This window comes from Tursiops truncatus, chromosome 12, assembly GCF_011762595.2.
Source record: "Tursiops truncatus isolate mTurTru1 chromosome 12, mTurTru1.mat.Y, whole genome shotgun sequence".
In the NCBI taxonomy this organism is placed as follows: domain Eukaryota; kingdom Metazoa; phylum Chordata; class Mammalia; order Artiodactyla; family Delphinidae; genus Tursiops; species Tursiops truncatus.
Window position 1 is genome coordinate 77343212 of NC_047045.1, and position 25862 is coordinate 77369073.

At 35.2% G+C, this 25862-nt stretch overlaps 1 protein-coding gene across 13 annotated transcripts in view; it reads left to right on the forward strand.

Moving 5' to 3' along the window:
* Positions 1-25862, forward strand: part of SCAF8 (SR-related CTD associated factor 8) — a 199270-nt gene that overhangs the window by 33920 nt on the left and 139488 nt on the right. For all 13 annotated transcript variants that reach the window (XR_004529298.2, XR_004529292.2, XR_012324923.1 and 10 more), the window contains 10 exons: positions 2959-3003; positions 7132-7293; positions 10289-10442; positions 11517-11647; positions 13672-13848; positions 15460-15539; positions 17293-17410; positions 23663-23794; positions 24053-24165; positions 25613-25806. Coding sequence is in view for 4 of the 13 variants with exons in the window: in XM_033867880.2 (XP_033723771.1) it covers positions 2959-3003; positions 7132-7293; positions 10289-10442; positions 11517-11647; positions 13672-13848; positions 15460-15539; positions 17293-17410; positions 23663-23794; positions 24053-24165; positions 25613-25806 (1306 nt within the window). In the remaining 9 variants the exon portion in view is untranslated. The remainder of the gene's footprint in view (positions 1-2958; positions 3004-7131; positions 7294-10288; positions 10443-11516; positions 11648-13671; positions 13849-15459; positions 15540-17292; positions 17411-23662; positions 23795-24052; positions 24166-25612; positions 25807-25862) is intronic.

A 25862-nucleotide genomic window follows, 5' to 3' on the forward strand; every position in this document is an offset into this window, starting at 1 on the left:
GCTTACGGGATTTTAGTTCCTCGATCAGGGATCAAACCCAGGCCCCGGCAGTGAAAGCGCCTGAGTCCTAACCACTGGACCACCAGGGAATTCCCTGAATAAATTGTCTTTGACTAATAACATTTATCTGTTAGATTTAACAAATTCTTTACAGAGAATCACTACTAGGAGAAAATTTAGGTAGTTGATTTTGCAGTGTTCTAATGCCCCAAACTTAGTTTTCAAACTTATAATTAATATCTGATAGTATTATAGTTCAAATCCCTGTATTTATATGCACAATATCAAAGAGGGGATAAGGACAGTGACCAGTAAACACCTTAAGATAGAGAATTCTTCAAAGAAGTGATTTTTCAGTTTATCTGATAGACTCAATATAGAACGTTAGTCTCTTCTGCTTGCTTTATACCCTTCTTCATTGTGATCTGATTTTTATGGTCATGATCCTGAGAGTATGCGAACGTGTATATTATTATCATTTTTATTCTGAAAATTAATAATTGATGCATTTAATATAACCTTTTGTTGAACAGAATACTTTTTAATTAGAAGACTCTAAGGAATAGGTATTAACATTATTTCCATTTTTCACTTGTTGGAAGGGTCTAAGAGAAGTAATTTGCAACAGTCAGAATAAAATCAGCTAGATTTTGATCTTCTCTCAATTAGTCTAAACATGTTATACTGTACTATTTTGATTTATTGGTACTGTCTTAATGTTTTTAATTTTGAAAAAACACAAACATGTTGCATAATATAATGAGCAACACATAGCCTCTTAGATTCACCAGGTGTTAATATCTTGCTACATTTGGTTTATTTCTACACACGCGCGGGCGTGTACACACACACACACACACACACACACACACACACACACACACACACACACACACACACACACACACACACACACACACACACACACACACACACACTGAAGCACGTACATACACACTTTCACGTTTTTTTGGCTGAATCATTTGAGAGTTCGTTTCAGTGTTCATGCAGACTAGCACATAGTCCCTAAATACTTGAATTTGAATGTCCTAAAGCAAAGAGATTTCCTAGGTAACCAAATACACATCACATGCAAGAAATTTCACTTTGATATAATATTATTATCTAATATGTAATCTACACTTTCATTTACCGGTTGTTTCAGTATTAACTTTAGCACCTGCACCTGTGCATTTTCAGGATCCAGTCGAGATCCTGTCATTTATTTATCCTGTCACCCAGCCTTTTTGCTTTGTTTTGTTTTTGTTTTCTTTTTCGTTACATTGACATTTTTGAAGAGTTCAGACCAACTTTTTTGCAGTACTGTATTAATTTAAACTGCATTTGATACATATGTAAGTTGATATTTGAACTGCCTTTTAAATCAGATTTAGATGATATTGTGTTTCATATTAAGGTAAGTCATTGGCTTTCTATCAATGTTTAGAGACATGATTATTTTTCTGGGTGCTTGTTAACATTGCACACTGTCAACAAAACTTCTGATAACCTATTGTGGAAGAAGGCCTATGTGAGTTGAGTATCTTTGAATTAACCGTAAGTTGTTTTACTCAATTACATATAGTACATGAAGTAACTAGAAGCAAGAAGCACTGCCGAGATGTCTTCCAGAAAAATTAATATTTAATAAAAACCACTCAGTGTGTAATTACTATTTTATATATTGATTTTAAATGTTTAGTTACTTATAAAGTGCCTAATAACTTTTAAGTAGTTTGGCTTTTTTTTGCTTGAGTAACTTAAACTGTAGCATAAACTGTTACTTTGTAGTAAGGAAACTTTTATTGTAGATTTTGATTTGGTGAATATGAATAATGAGATTTTCCTTTATTTTTTTAAAATACGCCTTTTTATATACATTTAGTTAGTTAGTTGGTTGGTTGGTTGGTTGGGCCAGGTCTTAGTTGCGGCATGCGAACTCTTAGTTGCAGCATGCACGTGGGATCTAGTTCCCTGACCAGGCATCAAACCTGGACCCCCTGCATTGGGAGCGTGGAGTGTTAACCACTGCACCACCAAGGAAGTCCCAGTTTTCCTTTGTTTTTGACTTTATAAATGTTGGATTTCTTGCTGCAGTTCAGTTGAAAGTTCTTGTGTCTCTTCAGTCTAAGGGGATGTCCCTAAAGAGCATAATTCATGGGATCAGAAATATAAATAGAAGTACAGTTCAGGACAGTTTTTTTTAAACAGAAATGTGCTGATTGTGCAGTTGCCATTGAGCTATTAAAATTAAATTAGGTACAAATTCCAGATAATTTTTGTTTAACCTGTAATTTTCATCTAATTTTTTTCACGTTTATTCATAGTGTTGTTTCATAAAACTTAAATCTAAGTTTTCACATAATCGATAGAAACCCATTTCTAATTTTTAATGTGTGTGCTCACTTCTCTGCCTGCTGATTCGTTTTGGCTGATCCTTTAGAACATTATACATCTCTGTGTTTTGTTATATATACGTGCAGTTCCATTTTCCAGGAGAAGCAGAGGAAGATAATGAAGTTGAAAACATCTCCCTTGCACACATTTATTAATGCTCTTTATTTTCAGTTACTTGATTTTTCTAGTACTAACCTAATTTAGCCAATAAAACGATACTAAAGGAGAGCTTTGCTTTTTTTCCAGGAAGGAAGAATGTACATCTACCAGTGTCTTACCACCAGTATTTTGCTGTCAACCTATTTGTGAAAGTTTGCTTTCTTAAAGACTGTAATAGAATTCTTTTGTATCTGTGTTAACGTAACACACTTTGGATATACTGATCATACACCTACTTGAAGAATCCCTTTACTAATCATAGCTAGTTTAATCATGAATTTAATCAAAATTCATGATTAAAATTCATTGCTTTGATAGACCTTTGAAGCTATGTTAAACCGTATGTTTAGCAGGAAAGTTCTAATCAAACATTTAAAACCACATTTCTTTTTTTTCTTTTAGTTTTATAAACATGTGGTACAGAGTGTTGAGAAATTCATTCAGAAAGTAAGTATATAATTTTCTGTATATACGCTAAATGTTCTGTAACTATAGATTAATGGCCTGCACTCTTCTCTTTTAAATCAAATACCCAAGTTTAAATTGTTTTGATGGACTGTTCAGAAGTGATTCCATTTGTTTTAATATCTGATTAAGAGTTAAAATGAAAGTGCTTTTTGGATAATTCTAAAAACAAAAACTTTTAGATAGATGTTTTTGTTAATTTGCGTTGCCGTAGTGAGCATCCGTCCCTTGAAGAAAATGTTTCAATATGATTGATTTTTTTAAAATTTATTAATTAATTAATTTATTTTTTGGCTGCGTTGGGTCTTTGTTGCTGTGCACGGGCTTTCTCTAGTTGCGGCGAGCGGGGGCTACTCTTCGTTGCGGTGAGCAGGCTTTTTGTTGCGGTGGCTTCTCTTGTTGCAGAGCAGGGCTCTAGGCACGCGGGCTCAGTAATTGTGGTTCCTGGGCTGTAGAGCGCAGGCTCAGTAGTTGTGGCGCACGGGCTTCGTTGCTTCGCGGCATATGGGATCTTCCTGGGCCAGGGCTTGAACCCGTGTCCCCTGCATTGGCAGGCGGACTCTTAATCACTGTGCCACCAGGGAAGCCCCCCAATATGATTGATTTTTAATGAAATTATAGATTCATTATTTTTTATAGCCTTTAAAGAAATTCTCCCTTGTTATTTGAAGCTGAATGCTTAGAGAGCAGTCTTCCTTTTAGATAAGATGTGGTAAAATGTAGTAAAAATACCAGCCACTTTCCTTCTGCTGATTCATTTTGTCTCATCCATTAGGGCATTACACATCCTACATCTTATTATATAGACCTGAAGTTCCATTTTCCGGGGTAAGCAGAGGGAGATGAAGTTGAAAACAGCTGTTTGGCATACACTTAGTAATTTTTTTTGTAACCAGGGCCCGAGGTGACTAGATTATATTTCTTTGCCCCTTTGTGATCAGTGCCCTATTGGTGCCACATTTTTTTGGGAGGAGTACATAACTTTTATAACTTGTAATATTGTACTGTAGGATATCTGTAATTGAATTTAGGTTTTGTATTCTGCCAATTGTTCATGCCTAGATGTAAGCAGAACCAGTTTGAGGATCAGAGGTAAATGGCATTAAGGACTTGGCAAGGTTGCAGTGTGTTTCTTGAACGAAAATAGTTGACTGGAGCATGAATCAAAGTGATATTACTGTGTCACTAAACTAGCTAGATAATCTTGAATAAATCAGTTAACCTTTATGTGATTCAGCTTTTTTTCTCTTAAAGTCTTGTTCTCTCAAAACTTAAAGTATTGGTAAAACATATTTTGAGGTGAACAACTCGTGAGTTGAAGCTTAAGGCATGGGGTAAAATAACACGTATGCTGTGTTTTAGGTAAATCCAACTAGAAAATACAAACGTTGGTGATTGGAAAATTTCATTGTTCTAAAGCTTTTAAAAATCTTTTTCAAAAGGTTCAGTGTCTATAAACAGTGCTTCTTAAACTACTTTTGTGCACAGGAATTACCTAGAGATCTTGTTGAAATGCAGGTTCTGTTTCCCTAAGTGTGGGTTAGTTAGGCTCTGATACAACCTCGGCAAGTTAGGCTCTGGTTAAAAAGTTTCTCCTGAGAGAAGACCTTGTGAAGAACTGAATGCTGTGGCTGTCTCAGAATGGTTCCTTTTCCTCTCTTTCCTTTGGAAGCATGCTCTATTCACTGTGAGAATTCATTTGGTATTAGGTATAACTGTTTCCTGAGACCAGCCCTCTTTTCTTACATGCTCCTGTCAGCATCATTTAGTGCTTTGTAAGTACAGCCACAATTGTTATTCAAAGTGTAAAAAATACCTCGTGACATTGGAGTCTTAGGAATTCTTGTGTTTTCAGTACTGCCAGAACTTGAAAAAGACATTGAAAACATTTCAGATTTTTTGGTCTTAATTCGCCTCTCAAGTTTCTAGTTGGTGACTTAGCCAAGTTTACCAAATATTGTAATCTTAAAACTTCTACAACATTTAAATCGTACATAATTTTTTTTTGCCATTTTATGTGGCAGACACATAAAAATGCCTAGTCTGTCAGTGAAGGAAATTCTGTACCATAACACGTTAATATAGTGTTTCTAAAGATATTGTGGAAGAATTATCTTTATAGCTTAATAATAAAACTGCTAACATTTTTGAAGCTTTGGAATCTTCACAGTAGGCGAGGGAGGCCCATTTATTGTGTTATGTACTCATGATTCTTATGTATTGTGAGTTTATAATCGAGTTTTTATTATAAATCAGAGAAAAAGGTGTATTTGTTTAAACAAAACTCACTGCATTAATCACTTTTATTACTTACCATTCAGTATTAATTTTAATAACTCTTACCAGCAACTTATAAATTTTATTTAGCCTTAGTCTCAAGATAATCATTTCTGTAAAGTAATAGATTATATATCAGATTATTTTATCTGTGTTTTCGGCATTGGGAAATAGATGATTTTTAACAGAGTTGTCTTGCTTTTCATTAAATTTAAAAAAATTTCTTTTCTTTACTGGATGTATTATTTGCCTGGCTAGGTGAATATTTCTTTGAATGTATGGTAGTCAAAGGAAAATAGCCTTGGCCAGTTATATGAACTGAGGGACAGATATGCTAGATTTGGGGAGGAACGTGAGGGAAAAAACTATTTCAGACTTTTAAAACAGTAACTTTCAATAGAGCAGACAGGTTTTTTTGTTTTGTTTTTTTTTGCGGTACGTGGGCCTCTCACTGCTGTGGCCTCTCCCGTTGCGGAGCACTGGCTCCGGACGCGCAGGCTCAGCGGCCATGGCTCACGGGCCCAGCCGCTCCGCGGCATGTGGGATCCTCCCGGACCGGACCGGGGCATCGTGTCCCGTGTCCCCTGCATCGGCAGGCGGACTGTCAACCACTGCGCCACCAGGGAAGCCCGAGCAGACAGTTTTGAAACTTTTTGGTAGGTTAAACCTAAAACTTTAATGTCCAGTCACCAGCATTGCTGCCCTTTTATTAAATGTTTCAAGTACTAAACAGCCAGAACCTTGCAGTAGACACTTGTGAATTGGTGCTAAAGGTCTCTTCATTTTCTTAATAATGACCTTAAAGAGAAGGTTCTTAAAAGGGATTTGAAGGAACAAATGAAGAATCATCTAGTCTTTTTGCAGAATGAAATCACTCATTGTCTTGACTGAAAATCCTGTTTAGAAGCATGTATGTCTGTGTTGGAGGTAGATTGAGGATCCTTTACCCACTGGTCCTTGGGTTTCCAGGAAGTTTTTCAAGAATGCAATTTTGATTTAGTCCATATATGATTTCTATGAAATTACTTTGGGTGAAATACCGAATTACACCCAGAATTTGACCCTGCTTTTTGCAGCCATAATTTCATTTTTATCAGTATATGTTTGGGAGGCAGGTGTTCTTATGCTTCTGGATATGGAAGAAATCGAAGCAGTGAGCTTGATAGTGAAAGGATTCTTCCTTGTGCTCTGGAAAGTAGGAGACTTTCATATTCTTCAGATTGGGTAATGGGTAAGGTTGAGAAACATTGATCAGTGGAGTAGCTAAAAAATGTTTTCATAGGATAGATTCCTAGAATCATAATGGTAGTGTCTTGTCTTTTGTGTAGGTGTGGTATTTGAGAAAAGTTTTGAAACTTTGGGTTCATTGTGTTTGGAGTGTTACAATTTGTCATTTGATTTGTACCTTCATTAGTACAGAAATCCTTTCCCTATATGTTTCAGACGAAGTCTAAGGCATGTTGGCAATGCTTTTACCAGTGCTTTTCTTTCCTGAATTTGCTGCTTCCTTTTATTTGGCTTTTCAAAATCATTAAACATTTTTTTTTATTATAACAGTACCTTATCTTTTGTTTTTTATTGTTCAAGCCAGTTACTCAGCGCTATTTCAGAACTTAGGTGATTGGCAGTTGAACTGAATATGTAGAGTAGCCAAAGTAGATTCTTTCAAATACCATTCCAGAGACAGACGGTGTGGAATAGTCAACCTCGAATGTTCATCACCTCAGTATGAGCAGTGTTTTTGTGTTTGTACAGGATTTGTGGTGACATTTGTATATCAAGAATTTTAACCTTCTCATTTGCTTCCCTTCCCACTCTTCTTTTTTTCTTCAGTGTAAACCAGAATACAAGGTACCTGGACTTTATGTTATTGACTCTATTGTACGACAATCTCGACATCAGTTTGGTCAAGAAAAGGATGTGTTCGCACCCAGATTTAGTAATAACATCATTAGCACTTTCCAGAATTTATATCGTTGCCCTGGAGACGACAAGGTATGCTGCCTTTTTTCTTTTTTTTTAAGTCACTACAGTAATTACCTTTTTTGTCTTAATGAGACTCTTTACATTATCTTAATTTTATCATTTTATGTTATTGTTTACTCTTTGTTATTCCGAATTTGAATATTTAGTTATCGCACTCTCCATGTTCCTCTTTGTTATTAGACTTTTCTTAAACAGAGTGGAAAGATATAGTTGATTTTGCTACTTTTTTTTTTTTTTTTTTTTTTTTGCGGTACGCAGGCCTCTCACTGTTGTGGCCTCTCCCGCTGCGGAGCACAGGCTCCGGACGCGCAGGCTCAGCGGCCATGGCTCACGGGCCCAGCCGCTCCGCGGCATGTGGGATCTTCCCAAACCGGGACACGAACCCGTGTCCGCTGCATTGGCAGGCGGACTCTCAACCACTGCGCCACCAGGGAAGCCCTGATTTTGCTACTTTTTAATTTATTGAAGCAGTTGGTGTTAAAGAAACTGGCTCTAATAAGCATTTGGAATTATCCTAAAATCTTACTTATTTACACACACAACCAATTCAGAATTTTGATTATTTGACTTGAGCTGATATTTACCTATTTAGTGTCTGTGAAAAGTGGATTTACCAAATAATTAATAGAAAATAACTGCATATCAAAATTCCTTTGTCATGGTAGAGTTTTCTTAGTGCTAGAAACCACACTACTGGGTCTGCTGGATCTGAATGAATAAATATTCTTTCCCACATTAAACAAAAGCTTTGGGACCTGAGGGAGAATAAAAAGGCGCTGTTTATCCTCATAGGTGCTCAAAGATAGTAGAAGGTTACGTATCTTGGATGCTGATTTGGAAATTTAGTGTCCTTTTTCTGACAGAGTTGATTGCAGTATTGATTTTGTAGGAAAAGGAACGAACAAGTGAAGACTAACTGTTACTCTGAGGAAGAGCCACAAAACTTAAAAGCTCACCACAAATCTTTTACCTTCCCTCAAGTACAAGATTAGGTAGTCTTTATTTTTTTATTTTATTTTATTATTTATTTATTTATTTGCGGTACGTGGGCCTCTCACTGTTGTGGCCTCTCCCATTGCGGAGCACAGGCTCCGGACGCGCAGGCTCAGCGGCCATGGCTCACGGGCCTAGCCGCTCTGCGGCATGTGGGATCTTCCCGGACTGGGGCACGAACCTGTGTCCCCTGCATCAGCAGGTGGACTCTCAACCACCTAGCCACCAGGGAAGCCCTAGGTAGTTTTTATTTTTAATTTAATTTAATTTTAACTATTGTACAGTTTTGAAACAAAAGAAGTCTTGTTATAATAGACATGGAGATAAATTTATCATTGTATCATTCTTTGTAAACTGTTCTTGGATATGCTTCTTGAAGCAGATTTTTTTCTTTTAATTAACTTTGGTACGTTGATAATTCTATGCAGGCAGAAAGAATGCTTCTAGTTTTTAAGTAACCCATCACAGTTGAGACTTAAAGTAGATGCCTTAGAATCCCACCTAAAATAACTCATTTGAAATTTTATATAAACATTTTTGAAGTAACTTAAACACTTTGATTTAGGAATTTCACTGGTTTGGACTTGGATTTCTATCAGTTACAATGAACAAGTCAGTCTTGAATTCGTAGATTTCATAATAATAATGTTTCTCATTTATAATAAAGTTTAGTATATAGGGATTTTTTTTTTTAATAACCATAGTAGGAAAGATTACATTGCTGCTGTAATCTCAGTGCATAAACTCCATAAAGGAGAGGCATTATTTGTGTGTAGGTAGATACACAGAATGATACTTACCAGATGGGGACTACTTTTAGTGCTTGGTGAGTATCTTGGGAACTGGAAGATTTGTTTTTTTATGTAAAGCAAAAAAAATATAAGACACTTTCTTAGTGCCTACATCTTAGGAAAAATAGTTAAATCAGAAGATATAGTTAAATATAGAATAATAGTTAAATAAATATATAAAAATAGTTAAATCAGAAGATAGTTAAATCAGAAGCATTCTTTGTGTAACTTTCTTATGCTTCATTTGAAATACAAAAATTTGCATGTTAATTTAGCTTGGACATAGTTTGAAAATATGTCGATATAATATTATGAGTGATTTAAAGGTGAACCAGATATTAAAAATTCCTGGGGCTTCCCTGGTGGCGCAGTGGTTGAGAGTCTGCCTGCCGATGCAGGGGACACGGGTTCGTGCCCCGGTCTGGGAAGATCCCACATACCGCGGAGCAGCTGGGCCCGTGAGCCATGGCCGCTGAGCCTGAGCGTCCGGAGCCTGTGCGCTGCAACAGGAGAGGCCACAACAGTGAGAGGCCCGCGTACCGCCAAAAAAAAAAAAAAACAAAAACAACCCATTACAAAATAGATTATTTAACAAAAGGCTCTTTTTAGTACTAATTTCAGCCTCTGTCATTTAACTTATTCTACTGGAGTTAAGTAGCATTACAGTAGTCAGTAACTAATACTGCTGTTTACAGAACTTTTATATGCTGAACAGTGGTGGCAGAAAGTAAATTTGGTTAAATTCTTATGTGAGGAAATACCCTTTCTTGTTCTTAGATAGTTTTAAAATGAAAAATTTTTTTTAAAGTCACATAAGATAGGGATTTTCTCTTGAAGTTACTTTTTTAAAAGATAAAATTAAAATCAACAGTAAATATAACTTTAGTGCTAAGCCTCAGAATCCTTAACACAGTTCTCCAGCTAACTGTAACCATTTCATTAGTGTTCATGTAGAAGGTGAAACCTAGTTACCATTCCTTCCTTCTTTCTGCTAAATATTGCTTTCATTAACTTGTATATTCATCAGAATGAATATTTTTGCAAGTGAGTTAAAGTTAATAAATGCAAAATTATAGAAACATAATATCAGGGCTGGAAAGTATCATAGCAGTATTTTAATCCATCCTTCCTATCTATTGTCCAAGTAGCCTCTAAGATATGACTGTGCTAAGGTTTTGAAAGCAAAAAAACCAAAATATCATTTTTCTTTTTTCCTGTAGAGTAAAATAGTGAGAGTATTAAACTTATGGCAGAAGAATAATGTATTTAAAAGTGAGATTATTCAACCTCTTTTGGATATGGCAGCAGGGATTCCTCCTCCAGTTGTCACACCTGTTTTGGCCAGTACTACTGCTGCTATGAGCAATACCCCAGGTATGTTGCTTTGATAGATTTTCTGAGTATTCTATTCATGCTTTTCAGGTGATTATTCATAGATGAAATAATAATTTGACAGTGCAGGAGAATTTGTCTAGCATTAGGTAAATGAAAGGAAATGCAGTTTAAGTGAAAAATAAAATCAGAAGTTATATTTGTGTGTAATTCTTTTCTAAAAATTAAAAAGCTTAGTTTTTAAAATCCCTAGAAACATAATGAGCTTTGGAAATTGGTGTGTCAGTTAAGTTTTTCCTGATTTAGACTGTAATCTTTTAAACTTGCATATATATCATCTTGATATTCACAGTGAACTAAGACTACTAATATAAAGAGAACCCTGAAAAATTTATTTAATGGAGAGGAGAATGTTTAGTAATAATCTCAAAATCATGTTTTGTTTTTTTTTAAGGTATTTAAATGACATTTGAAATTTTTTATCATAGTCCAAGAATTACATTTGTTAGCATTTTGGTATATATTTCGTTTTTGATGTGTGTGTGTATACATACACAGAGACACATATTTTGGAACAAAAATAGTTTTATGTTACGCACACTATTTTATAATAATTTTTTTCATGAAAGATTGCATTTTGAATATTTCCTTATGTCATTGAATTTTCTTCTTTAATAAGATTTTTAATGACTTGCAAGTATTAAAGCCTCCTTTATTTTGTTTCTTTTTTTAAGTTATTTTTTATTTTTGGCCATGCCATGGGGCATGTGGGATCTTAGTTCCCTGACCAGGGGTTGAACCTGTGCCCCCTGCATTAGGAGCGTGGAGTCTTAGCCACTGCACCACCAGGGAAATCCCTGTAGGTTCCTTTAAAGTAGTAACTTAGTTAATTGAGAACAAGTATGGATAGCTCTTTTAGGTCGTTTTTTTTTTTAATTGTTGTTGTTTTAACATACCTGATTCTGTAATGGTTTTTCAAAATGGAGACAGTAAAATTACATTTATATAAATCTGTACATATTTTATAAAAGTGACAGAACAAATCTCTCTACTTTTCCAAGTCTTATTTATGTACCTACATATTTATTGGGGTTGGGTTGATGTCTTTTCTAAAAGGAACTCCTGTGACACCTGTTACTCCAGCCAATGTGGTCCAAGGTTTACCTGATCCGTGGGTGTCTCAGATAACAAATACAGATACACTTGCAGCTGTAGCTCAGATCTTACAAAGTCCTCAAGGCCAACAGGTGAGCAGCTTTTTTATTATGTCAATGATTTAGGACTTATTATTTTCCTAACACATTGTTTCATTATGTACCACCTAAGGAGTATGTGTTTTATTTTTTAAAAATGACTACACTACATATAGTACTGTGTAACTTGGTTTTCTTTTCATTTAGTAATGCATCATGAACACTTTTATGCCATTAAAGATTATTTTACAAATAATTCGTTCCACACCAAAATAATTAAGTGCACAGTTTGTGCCAGACGTTATTAGGTGCTATTGTTATTCCAGTAACAAGGCAGGGAAGTCTTCTACCTTGAAGAAGATACCTATCTATCTTAGGGGAGACAAACAGTAAAGAAGTATAAAACATTATTTAGATAGTGATATATGACTTAAAACAGGGTAAGTCTTTACAGTGACTAAGTTTGGGGGAAGGGGTCAGAATTAGGGTAGCCAGGAGAAGGCATCTTTGACAAAGTGACATTTGAATTGAGACTTTAAATGGAACTAGTCATGGAAAGATATGAGGATAGTCTAGCATCTGTTTGGTTTTTTTTTTTTAACTTATCCTCTAAAAAGCAGGTTAATTGTGATATGAATAAGTAAAAAACGGTGCAGTTGTGGACTCTTTAAAAGACAATCTCAAAAAAAATATGGAACCATTTTAGTGATTTACAAATGTAAAAAAACAGTTCAATTATCGTCTTAGATTGGATCCAGTTTCTACATTTTTGGGACAGTTGGGAAACTGAATTGGATATTAGATTAAATTATAGAATTAATAACCTTTTGTGATAATGATATTTTGAAAGTAATTCGTAAAGCAAATGTCATTTTAAAAGACATCTATTAAAAAAATACTTTTGGCCAGAGTGTGGATTTTCTGGAAGAATAGAACAAGGAGTCAGGAAGACACAGTGATCTATAAGATATGAAGTCAGAGCAGAGGAAAGAAAGTAGGGTGCTGCAGTGTTTGAGCCTGGGTACCTGAAAGAATAACAGTGCTGTGGGGGGAAATGGAGATGTCAAAAGGAACATTTAAAATGTGTAAAGGAGAAATGTGATAATTGCCTTACTTTCTTCTTTCCTCCCTCTCTCCCTCCCTCTTATTCATCCATCCTGTTTTGGAGCTTCCTCAGTGCAGTAGCTCAACTATCATATGTTTTTGTAGTTTCTTTCCTGTCACATTAGTAGTTTGTAGTAAATGTTGGTATGATGGGTAAAGACACTAGTTTGTTTCTTAATGTTGCTATTTCAGATGAAATTATTTTACTTTCATCGTGCATGTTTTTACCTTCTCCCACTGTAAACTGAACTTGAAGAGTGCAAATGTCTTATTTAGCAATAGCTTTTCTATTTTTCTTTTTCTATTCTAAACTGATGATTTTCAGATTTAACTTGGGTTTACATCTTGAGTAGGAAAGTATTAATTACTACTAGGTTATATATAGGGTTTACTGAACTGAACTATCTTCAGCATCTTACTACTGTTTCTATTTTTTAAGAGGGAGGGTGAATGGGGGGACAGGGATTGCTTTCAACTCTTGTTGACACTATTCACCTTTAATTTCCTTAGTTTCAGACTGCTCCAAGGGACAGATTTCTTATTTTCTTAGCTGCTTTCAGGAATGTGTTATCAGATGGTAAATCTGAATGATAGTAAAAGCAGTTGTAAGTGCTCATCCTTTTACAGAGATTGAGTTAATTGAAGAAGGGATGAAAAAGCTTAGTGGAAAAAAGTCTGCTTGTGATGAGTTTTTTTATCCGTTGGTCATGGTGTGATCATTTTATTTTGTTTAAACTTCCCTGACTTTCCAGAAGCAAGACAAACTTATTAAGGACTGTGTTATATATGGCACACACAAAAAGTCTTTTTTTTTTAAAAAAAAAACTGTTTTAAATTAGTATATATTTTTTCTTGGTCTCTAGACTGTAGAATGGTAAATTTTATTGACCAAAAGTTTTAGATGAGTATTCTTATTACAAACCCAACACCTGTTTGTAGTAATTTTCTTTTTTTTTTTTTTCCCCACCCTTTAGCTTCAGCAGTTAATACAGACTTTACAGATACAGCAGCAGAAGCCTCAGCCTTCCATCTTGCAAGCCCTGGATGCCGGCCTTGTGGTCCAGCTGCAGGCTCTTACAGCACAGCTCACAGCAGCGGCTGCAGCAGCCAGCACCCTTAATCCCCTAGAACAGGGAGTGTCTTTTAACAAGGTAAAAACTAAGATAAGAGATCTGTTCTGTATGAAGAACTGAATTTTCTGTACTATCATGTATATTCCAATTCTGTAAATTACATTTTACCGTAGCGCTATTTTATATTTTAACATCCATCATACTCTATAAGATACAAATTTTAGAAAAAGTTCAAATTTCTGAAAGAAATTAAGTAATTTTATAATTCCACTGGCAACATTTAGAATATTTTCTTTTGACTAATAATAACTGGTCAGTAAAATTGTGTATTCACTTTTTTTTAAAATAAATTTATTTTATTTTTGGGTGCGTTGGGTCTTCGTTGCTGCGTGTGGGCTTTCTCTAGTTGCGGTGCACAGGCTTCTCACTGCGGTGGCTTCTCTTGTTGTGGAGCACAGGCTCTAGGCCCACGGGCTTCAGTAGTTGTGGCTCGCGGGCTCTAGAGCGGCAGGCTCAGTAGTTGTGGCGCACAGGCTTAGTTGCTCCGTGGCATGTGGGAACTTCCTGGACCAGGGCTCGAACCCGTGTCCCCTGCATTGGCAGGTGGATTCTCAACCACTGCGTCACCAGGGAAGCCCCCTGTATTCACTGTTGAGGCAGATAATTATTTTTTATACTTCCTAATTTATTTTATGGATGTTACAAATATATTAATTATGGTGTCCGTCCTATAATTTTAATCTGCTAGAATTAAAATTGTAAAATATGTGAAAGTTCAAAGGAAAGCTTCTTTACAAGTTGTTACTATGCTGTGATAAATCGAGGTCTAACTAAAGAATAGTGGGTTTTTTTGGTTTTTTTTTTTGCTGTACGCGGGCCTCTCGCTGTTGTGGCCTCTCCCGTTGTGGAGCACAGGCTCCGGGCATGCAGGCTCAGCGGCCATGGCTCACAGGCCCAGCTGCTCCGCGGCATGTGGGATCTTCCCAGACGGGGGCACGAACCTGTGTCCCCTGCATTGGCAGGCGGACTCTCAACCACTGTGCTACCAGGGAAGCCCCAAGAATAGTGTTTTTAAAGTTGAAAATCTTTTATGTTTAACTTGTGTGATATGCTTAATATTCTTGCTATTTATGGGACTATTATAATACTTTGGAAGTGTTATCTGTATTATTTTTATTTCTGCTACTGTAATTTTCATAGAAGTATAAATATTGATTTATGAGATTATTACTTAGACTTTTTTAGCCTGCAGCTTCCAAAAAGTCTTTAAATTGACCATTTAGAAGACAATGGAGCATTCTGAGAGAACTGCGCTAGTAACAGATCTGTTGATTATAGTTCTAGATTTTTTTTTTAATCAAGCTCTGTTACTATTGACAAGCCACTTAATTATTTTAATCCTAATCCTCTCTTTTATAAAGTTAAGAGTATTGGTATTTATCCTGCGTGTCATGATTGTTTTGCTTCATAAGGCAATGTCTGTCAAAATGCCCTGAAGAAAAGTAAAGATCCGCTCAAATAAAATGTTTTATTGGAGTATAACAATAAAATGATATGAAACATTTACATTTTAAATGATAGAGATAAATTAATGGGATGTCAGTGACCTTCAAAATAGCATTTGCAACTTTTATTTGTGCAAAGCACTTTTAAATTTGTCTCTTTCTCTTTTTTTTTTCCCCCACTTAGAAGTTGATGGATAGGTTTGATTTTGGGGAAGATTCTGAGCATAGTGAAGAGCCCAAAAAGGAAATTCCAGCTTCTCAACTGTAAGAGTCATTATGTTTTTCTTTATAAACCATAAATTTTTTCTGTTATCTTTATAAACATTGTATGGGACGTTGCCATTGAGCTACTGAGTGTACTTTGAGTGAGTTGAGTTATTATTTCAGGCTCTTGAGCTCTGACATTACAGAAAGATGGTAGAATTGCTGCTTGTTGCTTCCCTGTGTTATTTTGACTCTTCCTAAGAACTTTGTAAATAATTGGGATATGTCAATATTCTTTACTGGAAAATTGATGTGTTGATAAATCTAGTTGTGTTATTTTCTGTTGTCTATATTAGGCTTTAAGTTATTTAACTCTGTTGTAAGAATATTTATAGGAAAGACGTTTGCTTCTAGTGCCAGTGGGCACTACTAGGAAGTATACTAAATTCTGGGAGTAGATCAGACTAATCAGAAGTAAGGAATAGGGTTGTAGGGATTTTGTTTGTTAAAGAAATGGATTGTATGTTTTTCTTTAAATCAGTGATACAGTTCTGCAGAGCCTTAGGTTCGGTGAGGGTTCATGAGAGGACCAGAGGGAAGGAGGATGTTGGAGAGCAGGGGTGGAAGGTGGGACGATTAGAAAGGGATGATGAGTGGGGAAAGCCTCTAGAAATCTTATTTCAATAGTTATTTAGTTTTCTATATTGTGATAATATATTAAAAATATACTTATATGTAAAATTGCAGTTATATGCTTATGATAGAGATTCTACTTGAAAAAATTAAAAACTAATGTTTTAGATTATGAATTCTAAAGTTGTAAGAAGCATTTGAGATCATGTAGCTTAGTGTCCTGAGCAATGTAGTAATCTCCTTTAACCATCTGTATAGGTTATTTATCCATTGTTTTAATGCCTTCTATGACAAGAAGGTAATTTTTAATACTGTATGATCTTTTGTTACTGAATCTTATTTGATTTGCTTTCTATACACTGATCCATTTTGCTTTCTGAAGCAAGGAAACAAATTTGCTCCATTTCCTTTTGAGAAAGAAATAGCCATTCCAGTATTTGAAGATAGGTATCATTCTTCCCCTTAGGTTTATTTGCTCCAGATGAAGTACACTTTTTTCCAACTGTTTCAAGACTTCTCACCATCCTGATTGCCCCTTTTGGGATGCCCTCTTTTTTGTTCATGTCTTGCCTTGTGGCACCCAGAATTCCAGGTGTATTCCAGGTGTGAATTTCCCAGAGTATAGTTAAATTATTAATTCCTCTTATCTAAACACTGTTTCCGTTAACATACCTAATAATGTGAATGCTTTTCTAAAGAAAGCAGATTAGTTTTATGAAGTGTATAATCAATTATGATGGTAGATTTCACATATAGTGATTGATGGAACATTTTTCCCACTGTCTCATAGTTTAAAGAAGGAGTTAGAGTGACAATGCTTAAGTACTTTTAACTCTTTTTATAAGTGTTTTATTGAGATTTTCTTAAAATGCTGTAATGTAAAAAGTACTAATTTATATGTATTTTAATATTGTGAGGCAGTAATATCAGATCTTCATCAGAGTATCTCTAACATGTGATCCATCTATTGAAACACTATTGAAGAGTATATTTCTATTTTAACGTATTAATGTTCTGAGGTATTCTATTTTCTGTGTGAATATTTCAAAAGTAAACATAGAGTATAATAGTAGAGTATGTTCCATTTAATTGCATTTTGGGGTGTTCTTTTCGAATATTCAGTTATTATCATTATCTTTATTGGATTTTAATATACATTTCCACTTGTTTTTCCTTTTAGTTCTCATGTTTCAGAATCTGTGAACAATTCCATCTTTCATCAGATAGCAGAACAGCTACAGCAGCAAAATCTTGAACATCTCAGACAGCAACTCCTGGAACAGCAACAGCCTCAAAAGGTTTATATCCCCATCTTGTGGTCTTTAGAGTTACTGCTTTGTACAGTCTGTCATTTGGTGATTTTTTTTCTTCAGCTGTTTATTACTAGGGAGATCAGTCTTTTCACGACCTTTACAGTTTTTGTTTGTTTTTTGTTTCATTTTGTTTTTTGGTAATCAAAATGTTTACTGGCAACTTATGTATCCATTGAGAACATTAATTTCAGTATACTGGAATTGGAGAACAGAAGACAGAGATGGTGTTTCAGTATTACAGCTGAAAACTTTCCTTTCCTCTCAATTCCCTGTCAAGCCAAGATAGTGATGATTTTACTGTTGTTGGTGGTGATGATGACAAAATAGATTGCTGTCTTTAATTAGACTGTTATTAGTATGTGGCAGGAGCTTTATTAGGCATGATTACAGTTAATGCTTATGCGATAGGTATTTTGAATCTCATTTACATTGTAGGAAATTGAAGCTTAGTGAAATCGAAACATCTACTGTTAAAGTACACAGTATCATATATCATCAGTCTTAAGACCCACCATTATTTTACGTATAGCTAAGAATTTTTAGATACTTGTATATATAACATCCCCTGGAGTTTTAAGAATCTTCTAAATTTCAGGGTGATAAAATGTAAAGAAAAATCATACCTTAGAATTGATAAAATATGTCAAATTGTTGTGAAGCTAGGGTTAAATCCATTACAAAGCCTCTTTTTGCTCTATATGAGAAATACTTAACGGATGTTAAACTGTTTGGATATGAGTTTCTGGGAATTCCCCCCACTCACACTCCTTCCTAATCAAACCTTTTTGACTCTAATGAATTTAATACAATACCACAAATATTTTTAAAGTATGAGCATTGTTAGGTAATACATACAGAGATGAACAGAGAAGTGTCTGGCCTCAAGTAAGCTCTTCTCTAATGGAGTGCATATATCTATATGAACACAAGGCAGAATCCTGGTTTCTGAAATAGAGGTATATATGAAGGACTATGGAAATATGGAAGAGGGAGGATTACTTAAGAAGAGATAGTCCCCGAACTTGCCCTTTTAATGCAAAGAGTAAATGTAAAATGGATTTTTTTAAAAAATATAAATTTATTTATTTATTTTTGGCGGTGTTGGGTCTTCACTGCTGCACGTGGGCTCCCTCTAGCTGCAGTGAGCAGGGGCCACGCTTGTTGCGGGGCCTGGGCTCCAGGGGTGTGGGCCTCAACAGTTGTGACACGCAGGCCCAGCCGCTCCGCAGCATGTGGGATCCTCCGGGACCGGGGATCGAAACCGTGTTCGATCTCTGCAGTGGCAGGCGGACTCTCAGCCACTGCGCCACCAGGGAAGTCCTTGTAAAATGGATTTTGATGATATTTGTATGTTGGAACTTGTACCTGGAATTATGAGAATGGAATTCCATACCTTGTTTTGTAGAAATAATTCTGATAGAAGTAGTTGGGTAGGTGCATTATTTTATGTCAAGAAAATAAAATATATCTGCCTAAGAATTCAGAAACTTGAAGACAAAGCACAATAAAGAACATTTGGGGACTCCCCTGGCAGTCCAGTGGTTAAGACTCCACACTCCCAATGCAGGGGACCGGGTTCGATCCCTGGTCAGGGAACTAAGATCCCCCATGCCACACAGTGTGGCCAAAAAAAAAAATAACCTGGATGTTATTTAAAGAAAAACATAAGTTGTGACTCAAGGAAGAGAAACAGGTTGTCAGAGCTGTTACAGAGGCAAGAGGTAGTAGTAATGGAACAGTTTATCTAAACAGATTTGTTCAGCTATAGATGTGACACTTTTGAATTGCCTTAGTTCCAATTTCATTTCAGAAGTTTTAGCAGAAGCAGTAGGATGAAGGTTTAGCAGAGACAGTAAAGGTGTAGCACTCTTGACCTGGATCTTGAGCTTGAGCTTGTAATTAACACCAGGTTACTGAAGTGAAAGTTACTAAAAACTTGAGAGTGATTTTGTTTTAAGAATCTTACCAACCAAAAACAGAAAAAAGAACTCTGGTCTTAGTTGATTACTCTATACCATCTCCAAAATTTTAGAAGATATAGTAATAAGATCTCTTTGAAAGGAGTAGATGTTCTTAAAAGCTTCCTTATTCAAAAATAAGCAGTGAAGAAAAGGGAGTAGTGAAGAAAAAAAAGCAACTTTTCTAATGCATAAGGTGAATAGTGTTTAAAGCCTATCACAAATTTAAAATTGAAAAGTAAGTATCAACAGAGTAACAAATTGAATAAGTTGTGTAATTGGCTCTATCAAACCAGTTGCCTTTAGTGTATTTAAGATGGGGTGAAACATGCAGAAAAATTAAGCATTTTTGTTTACCAGTAAGCTCCGTATTGCTGCCTAAAATTTATTAGAGCGCCTCAGAGAAAAGAATAGGTTTGCTAGTGCCACTCTGTTCCTTGCAGCTTTGACCACACTTGGGTGTGGGTTGAGGTCTTTTATCTAATGATGGAAAACCAGTGGAAAATGGGAGCACTTTCTGAGAATGGTTGAATTGTGAAGGGACTAACAATCATATCATAAGAGGAATGATTTCTATTGTCTTGAGTAAGTTGGAGTTGTGATTTTGATAATTGTTTTATCAGGATATCCAAAAGGTGTCAGAGTCATAGAATGAAATGCTGATGATGAAAATGATAAGACTAATAAAAGGGCTTTAAAAAGAATGTTAGGAATAAAAAGATTATAGAAGATTCAGCTACTTAATAAAGAGCTGTCAGTGGGATATCAGAAATATGTAACTTACTTTGCTTCAGTAGTTTTTTATAGAGGAGAATATAATGGAAAGAGGAGAATTGAACATGATAACTAAGATGGGTGATAATTAAGAGACTTGAGTTGCATTTCAGGGTACTGAGGTTGATGTTGTAAGGTTATTAGACTCATAAATTAGGAAAATGCTGTAGGTGTAGCATAGCATGTGTGGATTTCAGTAAGGTTTTTTGACAGGCTTTCCTGCCACTTATACAGAAAAAAATAGAGGAAAGTAGATTTATAAGGGATCAAAATGTGATACTGAGTGAATGTTAATCCAATTTTGAAAAAAGTCTCTGCTAACTGTTGTTATCCTTGTCTTCTATTTTTTTCGATATTATCTTTATTTATTTATTTGGCTGCGTCGGGTCTCAGTTGTGGCACGTGAGATCTTCGTTGCGACATGCAGGATCTTTCGTTGTGGCCCATGGGCTCAGTAGTTGCGGTGTGGGCTTAGTTGCCCCGCAGCATGTGGGATCTTAGTTCCCTGACCAGGGATTGAACCCGGGCCCCCTGCATTGGAAGGTGGATTCTTAACCACTGGACCACCAGGGAAGTCCCTCAGTATTATCACTGATGCTTTGCCTGAAGACATTGCTGAAGAAACTAAAGATGAATATACCAGGATGTATTCTAAGGACGTATATCAGTATATCAGGGTAAAAAGTCATTTGCCACCTGGGTTCTATGGAGTCTTTTTGGTTTTTTAAAAATATTTTTTAGTCATCTTACAAATAATTTAAAAGCGAAGCTAAAGGGATAGGGGAAAATAAACATAATTAGGAATTTTAATATAGTTGAAATATAGCAAACCTTTTTATGTCAACTAAGTTCAAATGTCACATGTTCTTTTAACAAAACAGACAGTCCAGCTTCTTGTTCCAAAATACTATAAGATGAAGTCCTTCCTGTTGAATGACTAATTGAATGAAAATACCCTTAGAGATTTTTGTCCTTAGAGATACATTTTTCGCTCATCAGTTCTTGAGTTTGAGAAATACGTTTGGGATGCAGTCATTTGAAAACTCACCGTCTGATATTTCACTTAAACATTAAATTTCACCGTTACCATTAGAGTCTAGAATGCTGCGGTCTTTTTTTTGCATTCATCATCTGCTTTGTCTAAGTGTTGTGAAATATTGGGAATTCCTGGTGGTCCAGTGGTTTGGACTCTGCGCTTACACTGGCAAGGGCGCGGGTTCAATCCCTGGTCGGGGAGCTAAGATCCCGCAGGCTTTGTGCCCAAAAAAAAAAAAAAAAATTTTGTGAAATACGTTTCTTTGTCAGTTTTCTTCTCTTTGCCATTATGGACAGAAAATGAAACATCTAAATATCCATTGTCCAAGGAAAGCTAAAAGCAGACTACAGATATGTCTCCAGTCTTATTTATACCTTCTTGAAATATAATGCAGTGGTTTTGGTGATGCAGTAAAACTGAATGATGATGGTTTCACTGTTGAATCACGCTTCTCAACAATTCCATTTTTTTTTGTTATTATTTTAGTCTTTTTGGCTACAGTTGGGAGTAATTGATGAGTAATAATGGAATAATTCTTAGGATGATGAAATGGCAAAATGTTTCAGTATATAGGAAAATAAAACCTCTAAGATCCCGTACCATATCTTAGATATAGCTAAGGGTCCAGTGGACCTAATTAATGCTAACTGCAAGATCATAAGATAAAATTTGGTAGAATATTAAAAGTAGATTTTCTCTTTGTTCTTCATAAGATTGTTAAGAAAGAATAAAAGTCATGAATCACAACCTTTTCAAATAGGTAAAACTGCTCAAAAAAGAAGCTCAAGAACTAGCATTGGTTGCAGTGGATTCTGCTGGTTATACCAAGGGTTGACCATTAATAGAAAATCAAAGATGAAAAACAAGTGGGTGGATGGTAGGTAGGATGCTCAAGGTGAATGGTGAGGTAAGAAGTAAATAATGTGAAGGATGTATGAGTACTGAATTAGGAGCAAACAATACAGCTCAGGATAAAGTTGAAAATTATCTTGCTGTGTTGTTAAGAATTTTAGTTTTATTGTACCATTTTAAAGGCATAAGCCAGGACTGTGCTTTAAAAACATTTTGATTTGTTCTCAAACATATACTTATTTACCAACTCTTTGGTCAATTTTGTGGAATAAAGACTAATAGAACTTTAATTCTGATTTTAGTTTTAATTTATTTCTAAACTTGAAAATGTTACTTGTCTTTGGGGAGCCTGTTCCTTCATAAATTAAGACACTTGGAACAGTTCCTTTTTTTTTTTTTTTTTTTTTTTTGGAACAGTTCTTTAATGCTCTTTTTGGCTCTTAATTTTTATTCTGCTTTCTTTTCTTTCAGTTTAAATGTCATTAGAGTAAGTTTTAAAAAATAATTTTATTGAGATATAATTGACATATAGCATTGTTTAAGGTGTACAACATATTGATTTGATATGATTATATATTGGGATATGATTACCTCTGTAGTGTTAGCTAACACCTCTATCATGTCAAATAATTATCATTTCTTTTTTGTGGTGGGAACAATTAAGATTTAGTTTCTTAGCAACTTTGAAATTTATAATACAATATTGTTTTTTATAATCACTGTGGTTGTATTCCTTTTACATGTAGGGAGACAAATTCAGAGTTGGAGTAACTTGGTTCACAATCACAGAGTTTGTAGCAAGGGAACAGTAGTTTTGAGTTGCTCTTTTCTGTTAATTATTATAATAGTCCCCAACTTGTGTACCAACTCTTCTTACTAATCCTCAACACCTGTGGGATCATGTTTTAGGAATGTTTAACTAGGGAGTCATTTCTTCATAATAATCAGTTTCTCAATTTTAGTTAACACCATAGTGTATGTAATTGCTAGTCAAGTTCATACTGATTAGTACCATGTAAGCAGTATCCCTATAGCAAGTTGCTGTAATTCTAGTCCTAGGGGGGCAAAACGGTTTAAATTTTAGTTTTTCCTATAATTAGGCTGCATTGCCTAACTTTTATTAGTCTTTCTGAAATATTTTACATATTTGAGTACTTCCTTATACTCTTTTGTCAATTCCTAGAGGTGGAGGTTGAAAAAGACCCAAGTTGAGAACTGATTTTGCAAGATCAGTGATTTTGATATTGGGGTTTGAGCTTCGTTTTGCTTCTACACGTGCAGTTGGGTGACTTAGTTCTTTATATATCATTCATGATACAGTCCCTTTATTCTTGGTAGTTTATATTTTCCACAATATAAAATTTGTTTGGAGACCTACTTTATCTTACCATTCTTTCTAGTGTTATAATATCTCCCTTTTATGGAGGTATTCTGTGCTTTTAAGTAAACTTGGATTTATACAAAAGTGCCATTTTAGATTGATCATAAAAGATGTAATGGGATCTCTTTAGGTATTGGGCTCCTTTTTAAAATTGTAATTGTGATGTTTCATTTGTAACAATATTCATAATATTCATTATTTCCCAATGTTTGTGTGTTTGTGTACATTCTCAATAGGCAACTCCTCAGGATAGTCAAGAAGGAACATTTGGGTCAGAGCATTCTGTGTCACCATCACAAGGGAGCAGTCAACAGCATTTCCTTGAACCTGAAGCAAATTTGGATGATTCCATAGATATTCAGCAACAGGTAAAAAGTAAATGTTTTTCTGGGGCATAAATTTATAAAATTAATTACAGAAAAAAAATCTTAAAATATAGTAATAATTTTTATTGTGTGTAAATAATGTAAACCTGAATGGTTTTTTCCTACTCATTAAGCTCCACATTCTTACCATTTTACTATTAGTCATTAATGCTACTATGGTGAATATTTTGTAAGGCAGAATTACCAATACACACTGAATCTCAACTAGGCATTTTGTCTGCTGTTCTTTTGACTTTCAAGGATATGGATATAGATGAAGGGCAAGATGGAGTAGAAGAGGAGATCTTTGAACAGGAAGCAAAGAAAGTGGCTGTTCGCTCAAGATCAAGAACGCATTCACGATCTCGTTCAAGGTTCTACAATACTATTTAAGAATAGCTGTGTGCGAACATTTAAATTGTTGGCTTTACTTTTTTGCATCCTTTATTTCTTTGCATCAAGATTAAAGAAAATGTTTTCTGAGAGTGATATTCTCTCAGGAAGAAGTAATTCAGAACTTCAAAAAACAGAAAACATGTGTTCTGTTTTTAATTGGGTGTGGCTGTGGCCATTTATTTGAATGATTTGCATGAGTCACGGCAGTATCACGAGACTTGGATTTGGGGTTATATCTGGTTTTAGTTAATAACATCATGATAGTCAGCTTAGGGTATTATTGCCCCTGAACAACACTTAAATCAAGCTGTAGAGGACCAGTATTAGAAACTCCATTGTATTTCTCACATTCCATTTCATCTCATAATACCAAAAATGATTATAAAAATAAAACTACAAAAATTATTTTTATAAACATTAAGCATATCAGACTATTACAAAACATACCCTAGAAATGGTTTCTTTGTGGGCTGTTCAGCACGGCTGAGGCTCACTAATGTGCATGCTCATTCAGATTGAGTTGGAGGCGCCTTATTCTTAACCTGGTAAATTTTCTCGTAGCATGTGTATATTGTTTTTGCTATAAACTGTCTTAAAACTTAAAGTCATTAATCTTTAACATTTTAATGCCCTATTTTCTACACACAAATACCCAGAAAATCTGAACAGCGAATGCTGGAAGAGAGGCAGTATCCGTGATGACTTTTTCAGTCATTTCTTACGTGTTTCAAGAACTTACTTGTATTTGCCTCTTGCAAATGAGAGCCTGTCAGTTCATCTTTCTCTAAGCTGACCTCTCTGCAGTGAATTACAGTGTTAGTGCTGAAACTTCTTTGTCTTAGCAACTTCTTTATTTGTCTTAGCAACACCTCCCTACTAAGTATTTTGAAGAGAGTTCAATGGCATATGACTGGCAGGAAAAAAGAAACAGTATTTCAGTATCACATTATATTGTAAAGTCAAGCACAGGAGATTTTAGAAATTGAAAACTTGTAAACAGAATTGTATAGTGGCCTAATGTTCTGTTGAAAACATTCTTTGTTTCTTAATTTTAAGAATGTAACATCTTTGTCACCTAAAGAATCTTTTTGTTTTCTTCCATCTTTCATCCCTGTTCTTGACTCTTGTTTGAAAAAAGAGTTGGAAGACCCTAAGAGAAAGTGAGGCCTTACTAGAATCTCTTTCTCTTACTCTTCCTTGTGGTTGTGGTTCAGTAAGAATCATTGCAAACAAACATCTGTGACTAGTGTGGACCTAAGCAGTATAGAAATTTGAGAAAATACATGTTTGATACTTGATTATGCTTGAATGTTTTTTAAAAGGTAGCTAAATACCAGACAGTCTCGCCCCCGCCCCACCTACAAGTGAGAAATTCGATAGAAGAATAACTTTGTCATTAGAAGTAAAATAAGATTTTTTTTGTAGGTCACCAAGAAAACGAAGGTCTAGGTCACGGTCTGGTTCTCGAAAGCGTAAACACAGAAAGCGATCACGCTCTCGCTCTAGAGAAAGAAAAAGGAAATCATCACGTTCATACTCAAGTGAAAGAAGAGCTAGAGAAAGGGAGAAAGAACGACAGAAGAAGGGATTGCCTCCAATTAGATCTAAAACATTAAGTGGTAAGTGACGTACAAGCTTTGGTTTCAATAACATTGAGAAAATAGTATCTGTTACA